This window comes from Carassius gibelio, chromosome B12 (assembly GCF_023724105.1).
Source record: "Carassius gibelio isolate Cgi1373 ecotype wild population from Czech Republic chromosome B12, carGib1.2-hapl.c, whole genome shotgun sequence".
NCBI lineage: Eukaryota > Metazoa > Chordata > Actinopteri > Cypriniformes > Cyprinidae > Carassius > Carassius gibelio.
This window is the reverse complement of record NC_068407.1, coordinates 11,706,334-11,726,973: the sequence shown is the minus strand read 5'-3', so window position 1 is coordinate 11,726,973 and position 20,640 is coordinate 11,706,334. Positions and strand designations below refer to the sequence as shown.

General features: G+C 37.0%; 1 protein-coding gene across 3 annotated transcripts; it reads left to right on the top strand.

The window, feature by feature from the left end:
- Positions 1-281: 281 nt before the first annotated feature.
- On the top strand, positions 282-8,513 carry rab18a (RAB18A, member RAS oncogene family). 3 transcript variants are annotated; one of them, XM_052571485.1, is made up of 8 exons: positions 282-483; positions 724-779; positions 3,214-3,275; positions 3,569-3,641; positions 3,866-3,984; positions 4,288-4,354; positions 5,150-5,350; positions 8,266-8,513. In XM_052571485.1, the coding sequence occupies exons 1-7, from the start codon at positions 416-418 to the stop codon at positions 5,320-5,322; spliced, it is 618 nt and encodes a 205-aa protein (XP_052427445.1). In that variant the 5' UTR covers positions 282-415; the 3' UTR covers positions 5,323-5,350; positions 8,266-8,513. The 3 variants fall into 3 exon arrangements, with proteins under 3 accessions (XP_052427445.1, XP_052427444.1, XP_052427443.1); XM_052571484.1 differs by lacking the exon at positions 8,266-8,513 and adding an exon at positions 5,667-6,985; XM_052571483.1 differs by lacking the exon at positions 8,266-8,513 and having other exon boundaries at positions 5,150-6,985.
- The last annotated feature ends 12,127 nt before the right edge of the window (positions 8,514-20,640 follow it).

Sequence of the window (20,640 nt, the reverse complement as noted above, 5' to 3'; positions counted from 1 at the left end):
AGCACTGGCGACCTCATGCGTACGAAGATAAATCAGATTATTCAGATTTCTCACCTTTTTTTTAAAGATGGTTTTGTCACGTGGTATCTGTTACTTTTCGCATCACTAGTCAATATGGCCTAATCAGAGTTGTTTTTTATAATGATTTTTTAAATGTATTGTATAGAAATGTCTTTTAATGTTTTTTTTGTTTGTGCGTCTAGCATAAAGACAGACAATTATACTATACCACGATTATTATAAAGCTCCGCTAGATGGCAGAGTCGCGGGTTTCAGATATTACCACCATCCATAGATTTGACCGAAGAAGAAGAGAGAAACGTTTGGCCCTCGAATAGGAGTTTTGCTTTTTCATTTTCTATATTCTTATTCATATCGACAGTATTTTTGCTCATAGTGGCATATTTCGGAAAACATGAATGAGGATATTTTGACCACTCTGAAAATACTGATCATCGGAGAAAGTGGAGTGGGCAAATCCAGGTATGAGATACAGATGTTGAAGTTTACAGATGTCATCTGATAGAACAACAACAAAACAGCTGCTTATATAAAAGCAACCCGACCTCGCTTTAGAGATAGGAACCACTGAATGTTTGTGAATCCAGTATTCTCACACAATACCACAAATAACAGTTTTGCAGATGCGTGTTTATGTGTCAATTTGCTAGTAAGAAAGAAAAATCTCTGATTCACCTTTCTTTCCCCTTGTCTCTTTCTTAGTCTTCTTTTGAGATTTACAGATGATACATTTGATCCAGAAATTGGTGCAACAATTGGTAAGTCTGTAAAATAATAATATGACTAAGGTAATGTTGTTAGAGGTCCGAAATATGTAAAACCAGTTATAAACAGCAGTATTCTCATCATCTGACAGGTTAAAACAGGCTTTTATATATAGTATATTACGAAATACAGTATTATATACTGATTAACAATCTTTGATTGTTATCTATCTCTGTATATGGATTATAACTTGTTTACGGATCGCAGATTACTTGTTGTGTGAGCATGAGAAGTTTATTGGTTTTTAAATGGGTCATGATGTGATTTAAATTTGTCCCTTTCTCTTCGGAGTGCTACAACTCCCCCAGTCTATGTCACTATGTGGGAAGATTGCATACAGCAAAACTACTTTGTTTGGTCTTACAAAAGAGGACATGACTAGAAATCATGTTTATATCACGTTTATAATAGGGCTGTGCAATATGGACTAAAAATTATCAAGATTTTTTGATCAATTTTGCGATTTCGATTTTAATCACGATTTTGATACACACAGGCATGCTTTACAGTCATAAATGCATTCAGTATAAATTTGAAACATATTTCCAAAAGAAAACCAATGAGAGCTTTATCAAAAAGTTGTAACATGCCTCTTGAACAGACTTAAGTCAAAATAATCAGTAAGTAAAGATGTAAAACAAAATTTAGACATATGGCAAAAAATTATTATAAAAAATAAAATTGCATTGGTCATAAAGCTCACTGTAGCAGTGCCTCAGGTGTTATATGTTTTGCCCAATATATTTTTTGCCCAAGGTTCACACGTACTCCGTCTGCAGTGCCGCAGTCTCCTCTTGCTCAACCTGTGTCTTGTGCACTCACAACTCTCTCTGTGCTCATGCGCAAGATATTAAATCTTTTCGCACCTTTCTATTTATAACCTTTTCTGTTCTCATCTTTTACCGCATGCAGTGTGAATGTTCTGTTCCGTTAAAATGGGCTAAAAAAAAAAGGGCTTTTCAGACCGATGAGCTTTGTTAAAATCGATGCGTTTCAGAAGACGGGGCATAAGGTGAAACAATAATGCACAGTAAGTATGTGGAAAATAATGTGTTTTTTAAACCTTAAACCGCATAAACACATTTCATTACACCAAATACACAAAATAATGTTCTTTTTAGCAGCATCATATGACCGTTTTAAGTTTGTTTAATTATGTGCCTTTATGATGTAATGAACACAGAAACCTAACCATCACAGGACACACTGACGTAAATCACACATGCTTCTCTAGTGCTGGTCTTACTTGAAAAACAGCTTTACTTGCATTGTTGAAATATTTTACCTATAAGTGAAATTTGACATTCTGAAAAGTATATTTAGCCATGTCAAATCCTGTTTAACATCTGCACTTCTTCACTAGAGTCTTTACAGGAATTATCAATGTATAATGTCACACTTTAGTTTGGGGACCAATTCTCACTATTAACTAACTATGAACTACTAGATATAAAAATATGGTAATGCAGATGAAGGCACTTTATATAGGAAATAACAGCCAATATGTTATAGGCAACTGTTCATAGTGAGAGCTGGTCCTTAAAATAAAGGTGTTACTTTACCTTATACTGTATGTTGCGGAAGCTCATTGGCTGTTCAAAGCAGTGGCTGTTACTTTGCCATTTAGGTTGACGTGTGTTGATGTGACCGTCGTTTTCTGTTCAGAGCCCCCCAATCCAAACCAAACAAGTCCAGATCTCCTTCTTTGGCTTCCTCTGGTAAATCTGTCAGTGCGGTGTTGAAATTCAGGAGTACTTCATGCCTCCTGATCTTTCATTCACAGAGTGCTGAGAGATTTATTCCCCTGTCATCTTCACACATACTTTCATTTTTCTTTTATGAATGTAAATCACTTATGTTTGTAAGTGATGTGGCTTTGCTGAGTGATGAGACACAGGTGCTTGAGTCGTCCTGTTTTCTTTTTATCTCTACGTAATAAACCCACAATTCCCCATTCAGCTATAAATTCTGCTCTTTCTAACTTTAGTCGCTCTGGGCTTGTTGCCTGACAAATATCTGGGTCCATCAAAAATTAAATCTGTCTCGCTATATATGAATGGTTTTATCATAACCCTCATAAAACATCTAGACTGTATTTCCATAAGTGCTTGTGAATCTTCTTTGAATATTCCACCTGATTATTTACATTTTTGTCTGTTGTAACCATTTTTTAGGGGACTAATTTTGTAACCATATATGTACCCAGTGTAAACCTCCCAAAACCCTCTTTTGAGGATGTAGACTCAGACTAACCAGAACTTGTCACAGTATCTTGTTACTCTTCAGCTGGTCTGATTGCATCCATTGTTATCATTTGAAAATCGATTCGTGTAAAAGCGTCTGCTAAATGATTAAATATACATTTAAAACAATGAAAGCTGACGTAATGCTCTATATGTACTAAACACATCATTTATTTCCAATAAGGTGTAGATTTCAAGGTGAAAACCCTGGCTGTGGATGGAAACAAAGCAAAGCTAGCAATCTGGGTGAGCAGTCAATTTCAAGTTTGGAGTGGCGCAGATTTATGTTGTGCGACGGTTAACAATTTATGATTTAGTTTCCAGGGAAATTATGTCTTAGTTGGTAAATTACATACGTTTTTATAACGCTAATATAAACGTTTGACTGTGTTTCGCTGATATAACACAAGATGGCAGTGTTGTTCCGTCCTATTTCCCGGAAGGCAGGCAGCTCTTTTGTAACGTCTTTATTATTCAAAATATTCATTGTATACATTTTGTTCAACACTGTTTCCCTTGATTTTCTTTCGTTTCTAAAGGACACTGCAGGTCAGGAACGTTTTCGAACTTTAACACCCAGTTACTACAGAGGAGCTCAGGGTGTCATTCTGGGTAAGCGAACATAAACTGGTTTTTCACTTCAATACTATTAAAAAACATGAAAAAGCTTTACAGCTTTAGAATATTGTTTGTGTATCTAGCACGAATATACACTGGAATAGTGTATGAAACACCAAATGTTATATTTTTAGTTGTATTTGTCGGATTTAGGCTAATTTGAGAAGTCTAGTTGTCTTTAGTCTAATTTAAAATGTATTTGTTTAATGTCTTCTTAGTGTATGATGTCACCAGGCGAGAGACGTTTGCTAAGCTGGACAACTGGTTGAGTGAGCTGGATACATACTGTACAAGAAATGATCTTGTCAAAATGCTCGTTGCAAATAAAATCGATAAAGTAAGTTACATTTAATGCACTTAATGTGTATTTTTTAAGTCCAGCAGAGCCTTTGCACTCTTTATCACATATTTCCTTTAGTCTTTAAAACCCCTGCCTGGACCCAATTTCCAAGGCCTGACATAGACCTGACATAGCTTTTTCAGCTTCATCTCTACACTGCTCTATATGTATCTGCAAAAAATAGTATTTATTTTGGATTATTAAGTATATAGTGCTGATGTAGACATGGAAAACTGGTTCTCTATTCATAACTAATGAAAACTATGTCTGATCCTGTGCTGTTTTTCTCTGTTTGCGTAGGACGACCGTGAGCTAGAGCGGGAAGAGGGTCTGAAGTTCGCTAGAAAGCATTCCATGCTTTTCATAGGTGAGTAGTCACTAAGATGCTCCCTTCATCCAGTAATGCATTTTTGGAGAACTCATTATTCACTAATACAAGCTTTAAATAGGAATGCACTGACATTTTACATTTCCCACATTTCAATTCAAGATTCATCATCTTCACACATGGAAAAATCAGACATTTGACTTAAAGCTAGTTTATTCAACTGCTGTAATACTCACATGCTACTATTTTTAAATACTTGTGCCCATTTGCTAAAAAAACAAAGGTTATGCTATTTAATTGAGGGATGGATTATTTGTATAAATTGAGCGTTCATTTATTATGACAGTTAATTCAAGTCAGACTTTACAATGGCTCTGATTTATTTCTCTTTTTTGAGCTTGTGTAATCGTAACAGTCCTGTGTATGTATTTGTGGGTGACGTCCTGCATTCCTCTGCGCTGTGGGTTTGGTTTGTAAGTCATGTGACACGCCTCATGAGTGGGTATGTAAGCAGCAATCTGTCTGAATTAGCCGTGAAGCCCTCACACCAAATGAAATCTGCAGATGGACACCATGGCTGCGGCCCGTGTGCTCGAAACCAATGCCTTTTTTTTCAGATTTAATGTTTCCTATTCGCTTCTACGTTCTCCTGACATTTAATATTCAAGACTAAGTGTTTCTTATGGTTTTACAGCACACTATTCTTACCATTCTTTTCTGGTTTTGTATTTGTTTAGAAAGAAATAATTCAGCAAGGCTGCATTAATTTGATAGTAAAGGCATATATAACGGGTCAATAGACTTCTATTTTAAGTATATTTTCTCTTTTTGCAGAGGCCAGTGCTAAGACGAGAGATGGTGTTCAGTGTGCATTCGAGGAGCTGGTGGAGAAAATCCTGCAGTCTCCAGGCTTGTGGGAGAGCGTGCACAAGACAAGAGGAGTTGCCCTGTCTGAACTCTCTGAAACCGGTCAAGGAGGCTGTGGAGCATACTGCTCACTTCTCTAACACACAAACTGCTGTTTAACCAGTGCAGGTTAGATTAGTTAACGCATGCGTATGCAGGATGCATAAACCTTTTTTGGCATATGTATCTGCAAAAGAAACACTCATATCACATGGTTAAAGCATTATCATTTAACAGGTCCAGCGGTATAAGGACAAACATTTTTTTAGTGATTAAATTAATTTAAAGAACTCTATTAAAGGCACAGTCATCATTTTTATTCAGGAGGGGGATTAAAAAAAAACTTGATTACTCTCTATTATCTCAGATCAGTTTGCTTCTCAGTTTGTATATTTCTCATAGTGTTTTACTTTGTTTTGTCTCGGTGCCTGTGTTTCTTATTTAGGGAGAGGTAAACACTCATCAGTTTAACTCGACCTTTCAAACTGCTGGAACGAGACCTCAGTAGAACACAGATTCCCATCGACATGCCCTCGCTTGATGTCTACAACGTGCGGAACTCAGTTTTTTCTTTATCTGTCCATCTTTAGATCCCACTTTTCCCTGCTGTCAATCACTCTCTTTCCTCTCTCTCGCTACATGTATCTGTCTTCAATCTGTCTCTGATTCTACACGTCCCTCTCTACGGAATTATATAGAGTTACCAAGGATTTTGGATTTGTGTTTTAATACTTTTATTGACTTGGAACACCTACATAAAAATACGTTTTTGAAAAGTTTATAAGTCGGGCAGATTGGCACAACAAGTCTCTGCTGTGCATATAAATAAACGAGGGTAAAAAAAATTACTTAAATAGCATAGAATAGATCAATGAGAAAAGGTTAATTTCTTTCTTTTGGATATAGGAACTTTTTTTGCCTGGAGATTCATAGACACTTAATGTCTTGACAATGTCTGTCATTTTTTTGAAAGGAAAAAAATGCTTAAAAATCCTTCGAGTGAGTCATTCGGGTGTGACGATAGATGGCTGGTTTTCTCACACAGAGAAATGGAACAAAAGAACAAATTTAGAAATAATAAATGTTCGCCAAAAAAAATGCCAAATGAATATTTCCATTCTCCCGGTTGAATCTGCACTCTCCGATCTGGACTATTTAGTCTGTTATGTTTGTTTTAGAGAAACATCCAGGGGGTCCCAGATGTCTGGTCCTCTGTTCGTAGCTTGAAAACTGGGTGGTAAAGTCCTGCTGAGAGCCAACCTCGGTCACAGCAGTTTCAGAAAGTGTGTGGCACATGTGGAAGGAAACGCTGGGTTTTGTATATACGCCCACAGAGTATTTTCATTTTTGCGCATTTACAGTATGCATTCCTTTTCACTTGTTTTGAAATTGCAAATTATTAGGCAATTATAAATGTATTGTATATTTTCCAGGTGCATGCAGTGATGTCTTCTGTGCTTTTTATGGCAGTTATATGTAATGGTTTATGTTCCAATCAATGCATATCAAAATCATCCTATATTTCCATTGATCTGAGGACTTTGACTAATGTAGGTTTGGATTCTTACTAAATCAAATTTCTCTGTTTGTATGCAAGTTATTGCTATTCAACACTAAATCCAATGAATACACAAGAACGCATTTACGTAATATTGCATACTGTTATTGCATATTCATTGCTGTATGTAAATATTTGCTGATAATGGTCATAAATACATTGTAATGTTGATGTTTGACACTATAATGCTGTACTTGAAATGACAAGATTTTGTCTATGAATACTTTTTTCTCTCTCTCTCTTTCACTTTCTTTCATACTTTTTCCAGCAGTGAGTTCTTGTTAAATATGACCCACCACAGGAATGTATCTCCAGGCCTCTGCGATTTCACCGTTTCCCGTTACATTTCTGTGTGAATTCTGTAGTGACTGAAGTGTTTGCTTATTCATGTGTTCAGATGGCATCTTCATATGGTTTCCGCACCCGTCCGATGTGGATGAATCCAAATGATTGGATTTGGACAGTGGGCAGGTCCAGTAACCATAGGGATTGCAGGTTTTTCACCATAGATATGTCTTCAGAGCCGTTTGAGAAGGAGGTGCATAATTCCAAGTTGACATGAAGGCCTAGCAGAAAGATCTTCTTGGATTAAGTACAAAATGATTTGAAGAAAGTATGTGTCGATCATACATCAACGATGCTTTGCGGTGCCTGTACTGTATTGTTCTTATATGACTGGCTGTCCATACTATTCCTGTAATTTAGTATGCTATATTTCCCCTGAAGATTTCTCTAAATGCTCCCACCTGCCAGTTTCACCTTTCTCTTGGATGAGGAAGGGATATTCCAGACACAATATTATAATTGCACAATATAATACTGAGGCCTAATTATTTTGCTGGTTAGGGAAGCTGAAAGCCTGGTTTGGACCAGTATGCTGAGGATCAGTGTCCAGAATACAACATGTGCAGGTGACCAGCCATTCTGGTCTTTTCAGAGTAAGGAGGATATGAGTCAACTTTAGGCCCCTTTGTTGAGTTTTTAATGCTGTATTCATTTTTGTATATTTTAGGTCATTCAATTTGAGTAAATTATTGTTTTTTTTGCATTATTTTAGGCAGAAATCTGTGGAATTTAAAGAAAATGGTTTCTAAATATCCAGAGCTGGAAATACTGCAAATATTTTGATCTCAATGCATAATACAAAAATAACTTAGCAAGTTGCTGAGGTCTGAGGCAGTTAAATTTGCCTTGTTTTTTGACAAAAATATCCTGTAAATATCAACATTTTGTCATATATTAATTTTAGTCAGATTTAGACCAAGTTAAATGTCATCAAATTAGTTTGTGAACAAACAAAAAAAAACAGGAAACGGGAAGCAACATACACATCAGTCAATTTACAATCAGAAATAGAGAGAGAGAAATCATTTATATAATCAAAAATGTTTGCAGACAAACATTGCCAAGCATCTATGGTACAAGGTTTAAATGGCATCTAATTTAAATGGTGAAAATACGTTTTATTTTGCTTTTATTATGGCAGGATAATGGAGAGCAGACAGGAAAGGATGCAGGAAAGAGAGGGGTAGGAATCAGGAAAGGTCCTTGAGTCAGGATTCGAATTGGGAACGCCTGTAGCGCAACAGGTTTGGCACACTTGCCCACGAGGCTACGAGCACCGACATTCACATCATTTTTGTGCAGAATGTTTGTTATTATGTTTATGTGTAAAAATGTGATTCATCTCATACATACAGAATGTGTTTGGGTTAATAAATCGCTAACAAAGTTCTTCAGTTTTCCATCTTTGATCTCCTGTTCTGCTGTAGCAGTCAGATATGATTGATATTCAGCCTTTCTGCATTTTTATATATCAAAAAATATTGCCAGTGCATTTTTAATATCTAGCAGTGTTTGTTTTTGAATCTGTGTTGCCTTTTGTGGTGATACAGTAATGATTGACTGTTTAAGATCTCTATGTTCTGTTTTCCAGATTCCTTTCACTCTTTTCACCAAACCAGGCACTTATCTGTACATTTCTGCATAGGCCATCAGTCCAGGTCTCATTAACTACCGTCTTTCATTCTTTCTTTTCCCCATCTCTCGTGCATGGCTCAGTGCTCAGACTGCCTCTCTGTGGGCTCATCACACTGTCCTCCATGAGATCATTATGAGACTGCAATGGTGGTTTCATAAGGTGTCGAGTTCCTCAAACGTCACTACATTTGGCCTGCTCTCACACCCTGCTCTCGTTATCAGTCTGATTGATTTGCCGTATCGGCAGGGGGAACGGAGCCAAAGCAGTTGTAGGTCGGAGGATGCTTTGCGGAAAGTGCACAAAGGGTCAGGGTTTAGTGATGATTTCAGAATCTGTATTTCACTCTAGAGACACATTTAGCACATCGTGCTGTGTATAAACCGAAGGAACGTTTTCATTAGAGTTCTACGGTAAATGCATCTTAATGGGGGGTGAAATGCGGGATTTCTTTGTACCACATATTCTCTAGTTATTGATGGCATATTTAGCCAGTTTTGAAGCTTCGGTTGAGCGTGACATTGGTCTGAAAAGCAATTTGCTTGGCTGCAGTCCATTTCCAAATCCTTCTTAAACTATAATAAGACTCTATCTGGATCTGAAACACTATTTATGTTAAGTATCAAGTTGATTAGAAATGTCTGTGGTAATGCGTGTCATTTTTTGCAATAATCCTCTACAACTGTCATAATAATTTCCCTCCAAGTGTTTAAAATACAGGAACTGTCAGAATAACCACGGTTTATACTTTCTAGATAAATAGCATAGTTCTTCTGAGTAGCTGGATATGTATCTTGGAAGTTCCTATTGGTCACAGTGCAGAAACAGCTCACAAGCTATTTGTGACCTTTTAATGCCATTATTGCAGCTCAAAGTCCCACTTATTCACTAAATTGTTCTTTTAATAAGTTTTGGTTGGTTGTAACAACTTGCGCTATAACTATACTGAAATGTTCTAATAATTTACAGCATTACAAAAATATATACTGTGCATGCATCAACCCTGCACAATCTGGAAAAAAAATAAATAATAATTTCACTGGAGCAGTACCCTCAATGCATATTAACAAAGTCCTTTTAAGACCAGCCTGCAAGGAAGTCGACCGGAAGTTGAAGTCAGCCGCGTGCCGCCATCTTGTAGCAGAACTTCACTTGCGTTAGCATCCCATTGACCTCCCATTCATTTTGGCGTCACTTTGACAGGGAATAACTTTACATCTGAGGCGTTTAAAGACTCCGTTTGTCCATTATTTATTTCTAAAGATACACGACGATGTATAAAGGGCTCCATTTCCCCTCTATGTTACATTATGGCCCCGTAGAAACAGTTTTTGTAAAAAATAGGCTAACGATTGCGTCATAACCACTTGACTCTCTGTCGCATTACCGTACAGACAGGAGGAGAAGCTCGCAGGCAATTAACTTAATACGGTGTATTGGCGTTACATTTTAAAATACTATACAAAATAATTAATCAGAATACTTACTCCTGCTCAATTACGCCAAAGAACTCCCCGCTCAAGCTCGCCGTCTATGCAAGATTAACGATGGCAGTTTGCACGCACAGCCACTTAGAAGATTTACATCTGTCAGACAGGTTGCTGACGTCATCAAGCTTAGTTTGAGTCTGCGCGTCAGAAACGGAAGTGCTAGAAAACGCTAAAAATGGGCTTCACTTGTCTCAATTGAGTTCCAATGGGGTCGCTGTGTCCATTTCTTTTACTGTCTATGTTTAAGACAAGTCATGTCACTCGGCGGCCATCTTTGAAATGCCTCTCGGGCATGCAAGTGAAATTCCTATCTCTTTGTATGGGGAAGCATCAAATTCTCCAAAACTGTTCACTAAGCTTATGATTAAATTTGAAATCACCAAAAAAAATCTGACAAACTTAAATAGTTTTTGCTTAAATAGCGTTATAAAAAGCTTATTATAGATCAGCCAGTACTCATGCGCAGTCCTCAGAGTTCATCTCAGAACGCTGACTAATATTCACACTGTACAAAATGTTGAAAAATCTATGAAAAATATGAAAAATCTCAATACAAATGCTAAACATACAAACAAAAAATGTAAACTGAAATCATATTCTTAATGTATTCACAATTTTTGTTATATGGTCACTATTGTTATGTACTGAGTATAAATGTGTTTTCAACCTAAATTACCGCAGCAATATGAATTATATCTTAGCAGTGTGCATTTACTTCAGAGACAGAGTCTATTATCCACCAGGCCTATTCAAACAGAGCGTTCCAATGTGGGGGTCAAAAATAAAGGATTACTTCTAAATTTGGAAATATTTTGATGTTAAAATATATTGACTTTATAAGTACACCTCAGAGAACCATGCGTACAAAATAAAAAACAAAGGCCAATCAAGACCCCTTTAAATATTACTTGTGTGCACTATTCAGGGTAGATACACAGTTTTACCTTTCGAGGATACTGTCCCAGTGACAAGTTACAGTTATTTCTTACATTGTGGCTGCTGCTGAGAGCTGACCAACCAGCTGATTAAGCCAGATATTTTAGGCTAAATTTCATTAACACACAGTTGAGAGAATTAAGCAGAGATATAATGATAAAATGGCTCTGACTTCAAACTTTTGAATTCCATTTTTCTGCTCTGGACAGATGACGGTCCTGGCTGTAAAATCTGCTGCGCACGATTTAAATTTGGCTGGGCTGTCCACTCTCTCAAATCCATCCATCGTTTTCAATCTCTAAATTTGACAGAGCTCTGACATCTCATCCCCAATTTTGCTGTCTCCTCTTTCCCCACCTTTGTTTTCCAGACATGGGATGTGCGGCAGTGCTTTCCTCATCAATAAAAAGGAAATTAATAATGCTGTCTAAATTCCATAATGTTAGATCTACCACATGAATTCTGACGTGACCATGACCATCCGTCTTCTGGCCCTCAAGTATTGATTTAGTGGTGATGGAAAATAAAAGACCCTACACTGAAAGGAAAAAGTCCTTTGCTCTTAAAGTCAGTAGGACATGGGAGGCCAAAGCATGAATTAGTGGCTTCATTCATCTTTAGCAGATCTGTGGCTTTCAGTGTAGTCCAATGTGACATCCCGTTGGCCCGGGTGTGCTCAGTGGGATTCCTGGAGCATTCTGTCATTCACTCCACACATACATGCACACATAAAGACTACCAGATTGACTACTACAGTATAGATATAGAGCGCTGTAGCAACAGGCTTCAATGATAAACTAATCACATTGTATCAACATACAGAGGGTGTAAGATTTCCTCAAGCAGAAGAGGCAGTACCATTGAAAAACCGCATGTTTCTCTGAGACAGTCCCTTTTCTGTGTTCCTGTGGAATGAAAGGAAGGGATGAAAACAGTCTGGTGGTCCTACGGGTCATATGATTGGCACACATGGTAACAGATTCTTTATTTTGTGTAAATAATCTTGACTTGTGAAGTAATTGTAGTATTTATTTCTCTATGACTGTCTGATGTTGTGCTCTTGGTGACATGCCGGTAAGTTGAACGCACAAAATTGCCTGAAATTTCATGGTTGGAAGTTTCAATAGCCAATCTCTGTTGGAATTTAATATGGAACCCATCATATTGTGTAATACTGGTGTGCTTAAAAGTAGCAGTAAATCACTAGTGTGTTTTTACTTGTCTGTCCCAGGTTGTGGATAACCTGTCTGTTTTTACTTACTGCTCCTAACAGGCCGGTCTTATTTAACTTCATCAGATTCACTTTAGGGCGCTTGTTAATGCATAAACTATGATTTGTTGGCTCATTTTCATTTTTTACCCTTCACGGTAAAGAAATCCATCTAATGATTAATGCTTTTCTGTGAGTGTTGTGAACGCCAGTAATTCTTTCTTACACTTCTGGCTTTAAAAGTGCAAAAGCAGCCCTGCTTTGAGGTTCTTTCGACTGCACTGCTGGAGGTCTCAAGTCTGATTTCACCTTTGGCAAGGTTTAGTGCTAAAATGTTTACATTTGGCCAATCAAGCTCCAGACAGTAGCGCCTACACTAGAGTGAGGTCATGTATCCTTCCACCAACAGCATTATTATAAGTCTACAGCACATAACAGACCAGGTAGGCCATCTTATCCCTCATTCAGATTCCTCAAAGTTACTCAACAGCCCTTTCTACAAATGATATTAACATTTCAAGTGTCTGTTGTGAGCAGAAACTCTATTACCACAGTACTTTTATTACATGTACATTACTGTATGTACTCTTAAGTGTAATGCTGCTTTTTGATAAAGCATGAAAAGTTATTATTATGAATTAGTTATTAATATGTGTATATGATTGTTTATGAGATTTAATATATCGTTTGTTAATTCTTTAAAAATGTAGTCGAAAAATATTACTAATTACTTCATAATCAAATGTAACTTGTTTAATTCCATATACCCTGTTTACTCACCCTCATGTCGTTCTTAAACCAGAAGAACCTGTTCATCTTCAGAACACAAATTAAGATATTTTTTTATGAAATAGGAGAGCTATCTAACCTCTCATAGACAGAAACGTGACTGAAATATTCTCAGGTCCAGAAATGTAGTAAATACATCAGTAAAACAGTCCATGTGACAGCAGTGGCTCAACTTCAGTTTTGCGATGCTACAAGAATACTTTTTTGCGCAAAGAAAACAAAAATAATTTACTCAAACATTCTTCTCCACGGAGTTACGTCTTCCGCCATTTTGGAAAGTACCCAAGAAGGTATTGGACATAATCAGTGTTGTTTACGTTCAAGGGTGAAAATGTGCGCATGAACGTAATCTGCATAATAAGCGTTGTTTATGCTTGGGGGAAAGTGTGCGTATGCATTGTAATACTCTCTAAAATGTCGGAAGACGTAACTCCGTGGAGAAGAATGATTGAGTAAATTATGTTATTTTTGTTCTCTTTGCGCAAAAAAGTATTCTCGTAGCATCACAAAACTGAAGTTGAGCCACTGATGCCACACGGACCGTTTTACTGATGTATATACTACGTTTCTGGACCTGGGAACATTTCATTGGTGTTGCTGTCTATAGAGGGTCAGATAGCTCTTCGATTTTATCAAAAATATCTTAATTTGTGTTTCCGAAGATGAATGTAGGTCTTACGTGTTTGGAACGACATGACGGTGAGTAATTAATGACATAATTTTCATTTTGGGGTGAACTAACCCTTAATATCAGCCCAGTACTTGAATAAAAAGTCTGCACCTCTGAGATTCTATAATCCCAAATGTCAAAAGCAAAGCCTCCAGAATATCAGTAAAAGAGCTTCTGAAGAATGGCTATTTCGTTCCAAAGAGGAAAAACTCACGTTATGCTGTCAGTTTTTATAAGTCCAGTAGTTTGTCTAATCTTCAGGCCTGGATTAAGCCATCTGTTATGGTGGAGGAGACCTCATAGGACCTTTGATGGTTAGCAATTGGTTGACTGGAAAGTGGAGTGTTTCAGTGAACTACACTGGACGTTAAAGGATCTAGAGAAACATATATTACCATCATAGAGTGATTCCCAGGCACATCTCTCTGTTTTATTGTCTTTTTATTGCTTTGGATAGACGACAGAGAGCAAGAGCCCTATTTGTAATGTGATGTGCATGTGCACAAAGATTCAATGTTGATTCAATTATGTTGGCCAATCAATCATATCCAGGAGCAAAACAAAGATAGAAGCGGAAAAGTTGCAGTCTGGCCCGACTTTTTTTTTTTTTTTTTTCCTGGAGAACTAACCTCTTTTGTTTGATGACTGACTGTGTAATTGAAAAAAATTGTTTTGCTGTCAGAAGACTTATTTAGAGATAAGGCCTCTATCAAACTCTAGTTCTGGTCTTTGGACTCGCTTCTTCTCACTTAAAGAGCACTGGGCTCACTTAATGTGTTGTAAAGTGACTCCTGCTCACCACAAGTCTCCTGCCGTGGAGTTTAAATCCAGACATCAGGGTTATATCAAAAATACAAACACATAAAGACATGTTTAAAAATGAGTGAGTTAGGGAGCAAATCAGTATATGAAGGGCCAGGGGCCTGCCTGTGGAAAGTGTCCGTCAGCATTCGGATTTATGAAGCCATCATAGCACTTGTGTATGAGTGCTGCCCCAAAATACCCACTGGCAGTGATGCCACGTTGCCTGCCAAGATTACTTGTGTAATTGTGGATTCCCTAAGAGAAAATATGTCACATTAAGTGTAAAAGAGAGTGTGTGTGATTGAGAGTGCAACAATTATTAAACCTGTCATTTGGCCATAGGCATAAGACCGCAGGTAATCACAGCCATATGATGATATTCAGACCAACAGCATGGTTGCAAGTGTATTGCTTTGATATGAAACACAATAAATTTAAACAGAGTAACTTATACATTTATACGTATACATTTAGTTGTTGAACTAATTATTTGAGTGAATGATTCAATGACTCATTAAAGCACCAAGGCTGCATCCAAATAGGTGCTTCTTTTGAACAAGAAATTACTTTATGACCCTAAAAAAAAAATCTGTTTTATATTGTATGAATGTATGAGAAAAAATATGCAAATAGAAAAAATATCTGCAGCACATTTCTTTATTGGGTTGTGTTGCGAGTTTTTGCAGTGCATTTCTGTATTTTGAGTATTTGCAGCACATGTTGTCAAACCGATTAAAATGTTTTTTGAACTTGCTGGTGCTTTTTCTATTTGCATGTGTTTTCCTAAGTTGCAGCACGTTGATCTTTCAACTTAGAAGATAAGTAAAGTGTCCACTGGATGCCCACTATAAAATCTTGCCAAAAGTAGTAAGTCATCTGTTTTCTAGTAGGAAAGTATGCATATTGGATGCAGCAGTTGTCTTCTTTCCTAAATAGTTTAGCATTTCTGAATGTCTTGTTTAATGAATGATTCAATGACTCATAAAGGCAGTGACTTGTTTCATTGTTTTGAACAAATGGGTTGAATAAATGATTCAGTGGCTCACTCATACCACCTACTGGATGCAACCCACAGAAAGTTTAATTGAAAATGTGACATCAGCACACTCAGAACAGTATTAAATCCCCTGTTTCACCCCACTATGATTCGAATTCAGATTAGGTGTGAGAGGAACTGAGAGTGAAGTGTTCAGGACTGATATATTACAGACACCGAGATAGTTGAACTAACAGCAGCCCAGGAAAGAAAAAGGGAGACACTGAAAGCAAAGTGAGTTGAGGTTTTGTGTTACAGATGGTAATTTGTAAATCATAACCCCATTCAGAGGTTGCATTTAAAACACTGTGACTCTAGGCGGATGGAAACTTTGTCTGTAATTTTTCATCATGATATGATGCACTAATATGTGTTACTGTCAGTTTAGTTGTAAATATTGTCTGCCTGAAAACATTTGGCAAGCGGACATAGGCATCTAATATGATTTCTGTGAATTTATCATTGTATAGTCTAGAATACATCACGAAACGTACCCAGAGACCAATATTTTGTGCTGGAGTCTAGACGGTTCGTTTATTGACAACAGTAGGTTTATCCAAAGTGGAGTCGTTGCTGTTACCTTTAAATTTTTTAAGTGCTTTCTTTTGACTCCATGCGACACACACACACACACACACAAATGAAGAACACTTTGAAGCGCGTGAGGACGTTGCTTTCTTTCTCTTGCTGTCCCTCTCAGCCAAACCACATTCCAGCTGCAGCTGCCATCCCTTCCATCTGCTCTACTGACGCGGTTCCACTTCACTGTTCTCAGGAATTTATTTAACTTTCGGTTTAGAAATATTAGACAGAGAAACATGGGCCCTGAGGTTTCGCCCCCTCCTCTCCGTGTCTTTTATGTTTGATCTTGTCATTATGTGCTGTGTGGTTCAGGCTCCTGATTTGTAATATATTTCTGCTGTCATAACCACTCGTGGCATGGCACTTCTGACCTGGCAAGGACTGATCCGGTTCAGACATGAAAGTCACTTATTCTAAACAAAACACAGGAGTATAGTAGCGAATATACTTGATTTAAGAAAGGAGAAGTTTAGACAGAATGAGTGGAAGTCTGATTGTTTCTCTTTGTCCTGTTTCATAGCGAACAGAGCAAGAGAATATAAACTCTGCAGAATGTACATTATTGACTAGTAATCATCTAATACTATAAAATAGTGTTTCCCAAACTTTTGTCTCATTTACAACCATAACCCAATCTGTAATGCTTAAGTAGCCCTTCACTGACAGCCAAAATGTTCCTTTTACTATTTATACTGCTATCATTATTTTTCATTTATTTTATTTTTAAAAACAAGAAACTAAAATACCTAATTTTTTTAGTTTTTTTTAAAATTCTTGTTATTTTCCAGCCATTGCACTCAAATATACAATTTGAAGTTTGCAAAATATTGTGTTTGTTCTCTAGTTTGCAGTTTTTAACTCCCATACGAGTAACATGCATAAGATATTAAACATTTCCTTTAAGGCTTTGACCTGAGGTCACCTGAAATACATATTTTCAAGGTTTAGTGTTTTCAAATTTTTCCCCTTTTTTTTCTTCTTGTCAGAAATAGGGCCGTCTCACTCATCTGTATCCCCCAGGATACAAATGAATGAATTAATGAATACATAAATCAATCAATAAATATATCAATACAATTTAAAAAGAACTTAAACTATTAAACTTATTAGCATGCCTATTATTAACATATCAGCTGTTTATTAGTGCTTATAAAGCACATATTACACATGTAATAAGCAACTTATAAGTTTATTGCGGCAAAAGTCATAATTAATGGTTTGTTAATAGCGAGAAATGGACCTTCAAATAAAGTGTGTCCATTATTATTATTATTTTTACTATTGGTTTAACAGAGTCTATTCTCATGACGTAGCCTCAGATTTAAAGTCAAACTTTTCTCCTTTTTTGGGCCACACCACATTCAGTGTGAGTGGAAATTCCTGCAGTGTCTCTGATTAATCCCTTTTCCGTAAAACATTTCTGTTAAGTGTCTTCGCAGAGAGCCACACAAAGCAGCATATTGTGCATTTGTATTTTAATAACACGCCTTTGAAACCACTTATTTTCTCTCTTAATATTTCTTGGAGGTTCACAGTATGAATTAAAGACAGGAAATGTTTTGAGCACCTCAGGTCAGCGCGCTGAAGTACGGCTAAAGGAACACGCTTGCATTCGTGCTGCTCTGAAGAGTGAAGTCTTAGCCAGAATAAAGGAAGGAGCGGGATTCCTTGAAACATCTGTGAATCTGGAAGAATAATAAGAGCTACAGGAAAACAATGCCAACTACCACCTTCTGCTCTCAAATCAAAACAAAAAAGGATCTAAAGGAAATAATCCATTAGGAAACACAATGCAATGGGTCAAACTTATTATCTGTGACTCAGACTATTGTAGTTTTTAAGGCATTTATGCATATAAAAGATATTAAAGAAAAATCTTAGAATATATTAAATTTCTAAGGTCAATCAAGCTCTGGTTAAGGAAAAAAATTCCCTTATGGCTTTGAAAAATTGCCCTGTTTTTGGAAATCCTATTAATTCCTAAGGTTGGTAGTTTTTTTAAAGGGTTTTTTAGGAGAAGTTTCTTATGCTCTTAGGCTTAATCAGAACGCAATAAAAACAGTAACCGTGTAAAATATAACGACTGTTTTAAATATATTGTAAAATGTCATTTATTTGTGTGATTACAATGCTTTTTTTTTTTTTTTGGCATATATTACTCCAGTCTTCAATGATCCTTCAGAAATCATTCTAATATAATGATTTGGAACTAAAGAAAAGTTTCTTATTATTAACAATGCTGAAAACAGTTAATATTTCTGTGGAAACCATGACACATGATTTTATTCTTTGATTTTGCTACCTTACTTAATTTTTGTAGGATAAATAATGTTTTTGTAATAGGGCTGTCAAATCGATTAATCGCGATTAATCGCATCCAAAATAGCATTTTGTACTTCCATAATATAAGTGTTTGCATGCATTTTGTGTTTACACACACATCATTTTCTTTGTTGTGCATAATGGACAAAATCTGTAATAAATGTTCATTTATAATCAGTATAAGGTAGGAATAGTATCTGACCCAGTGGCTAATCAGTGCTCAGGCTCTGGACTCTGTATCCAGCGTATGTCTCCATACAGGCAATTGATAATAATTAATGAACCAACAGACCATCGAGGCAAAGTAACTAATTATTCCAATATGGGACACGGGTCAGATTTCTTCATCTTACTGAAGCACTTTTTCCCTGTTCAGATGATTTTTGGAATTTCTTTGTGTGTGTGAGTGTGTGTGTGTGTAGTGTTTGACACTAACTTGGACCCCGTGTCTGATGAGAAGGGTGGAGACGTCTGGAGTGTGTCACACAGCTGGCCGGCCCAGCATCCCAACCTGTTCAGCTAGATAATGGTTGAGATCCACAAAACCTGCTCAAACATTTCAGCGAAATGGCCTCGATGGAAAGTTCTGCTCAGAACGCTAGGCTTTGCCAGCCTGCTTAGATAGAATCCGGGGAACAGAGGAGAGACAATAGTAGGACAGAGAGAGCTAAACAGAGACAAGGAGACTTGATTTGTGCTAGTGGCCTTTATGGTAGAGGTCTGATCATGATGTGGTCTGAAATCCATCCTTTCCATCTTTTTGTTCCTCGTGCGTCACCCTTATTCTGTGTGACTGATTCCACATTATTTATTTTTTAGTGTTCCTGTAGCTCAACTGGTAGAGCGTTGCGTTATCAAGCGCAAGGTTGGGGGTTCGATTCCAGGCGAACACATGATAGGTAAAAATTGATAGCCTGAATGCACTAAGTCGCATATGCTAAATGCATAAATTTACATTTTAAATTTAACTTAGAACCAGGCCAAGCAGCATGCTAGAACCATTAACGCGATAGAAGGATGCTGGAGTAGATGAGCGAGATAAATCAGGACAGAGATTGGAGGCTAAACATCATGGTGGCTCTGTTTGTTTTTATTAATCTTTCATTCATTGTTGATATTCTCTTTCTTGTGTCGATGTTGTTTTTTAGACTATTCATTGACTACAAGGTTAGCAAGAGTGTGTGGGCATTGTATGTGGCCACAAAACGTGTTTGGAAAAGTGAATGAATGTCTGTGCTTAGAGAACAAAAATAGCTAACTAAATATCATTTCATTTTAGAAAGTGCATCCTTTAATGCAAAATATCATAACGTCATTCTTGGGTTTTGACATTTTGTATCTTAAGCAATGACGATTTTTGTTGACTTGAGTTTCTAAATACTTTTTGGGGCCACTGTATATGTTGGTTGTGAGAGTGTATTTGGATTGATGCTTTAGTTTGAGGACTAAAAAGCAGAAAATGGGTTTTTGCATCTCCAGCCTGATGCTGCTGTCAAGGTTTGTGGATCGGCTCTAGAATAACTGTACTGTAAATGAAATGCACATTAATGCTTCACTTTGGTTAGATGGCAGAGGCCTTAACTGATGATTTGTTTAGCTAAATGAAGAGTGCAGCTTCATGTCTCTTTGTGCTGTACTCAGTAAATAGCATAGCGAACACTATGTGTCCATTCCCAGCATTTGTTCAGGATTAAACCCTTAAGGAAAGACAAGATCACACAGACTTCCATTCTCATCTTCCATTTCCAGCTCTGTTTGTGCTGTGCGGTGTTTTTGTATTTACTGGGCTGAAACCAGCGTGAAGGCAAACAAGGCCTCTGCCAGAGGCTAAAAAGAAAGGAGAAGCTTGTCATCTGAACTCAGGTCAAGCCGCAGAGACAAATTAGTGAAATTTCCTTTGCTTTTCTCAATGCAGTGTGAATTATTCAACCTAAGTTGGCCCTAAAACATTTCTGTTATTCATTTTAAACTCATGTCTATTCATAAAAGAAATTGAAGTTGAAACTCAAATGTTACCAGTCATATCTCTGATCAGGTTTTATAT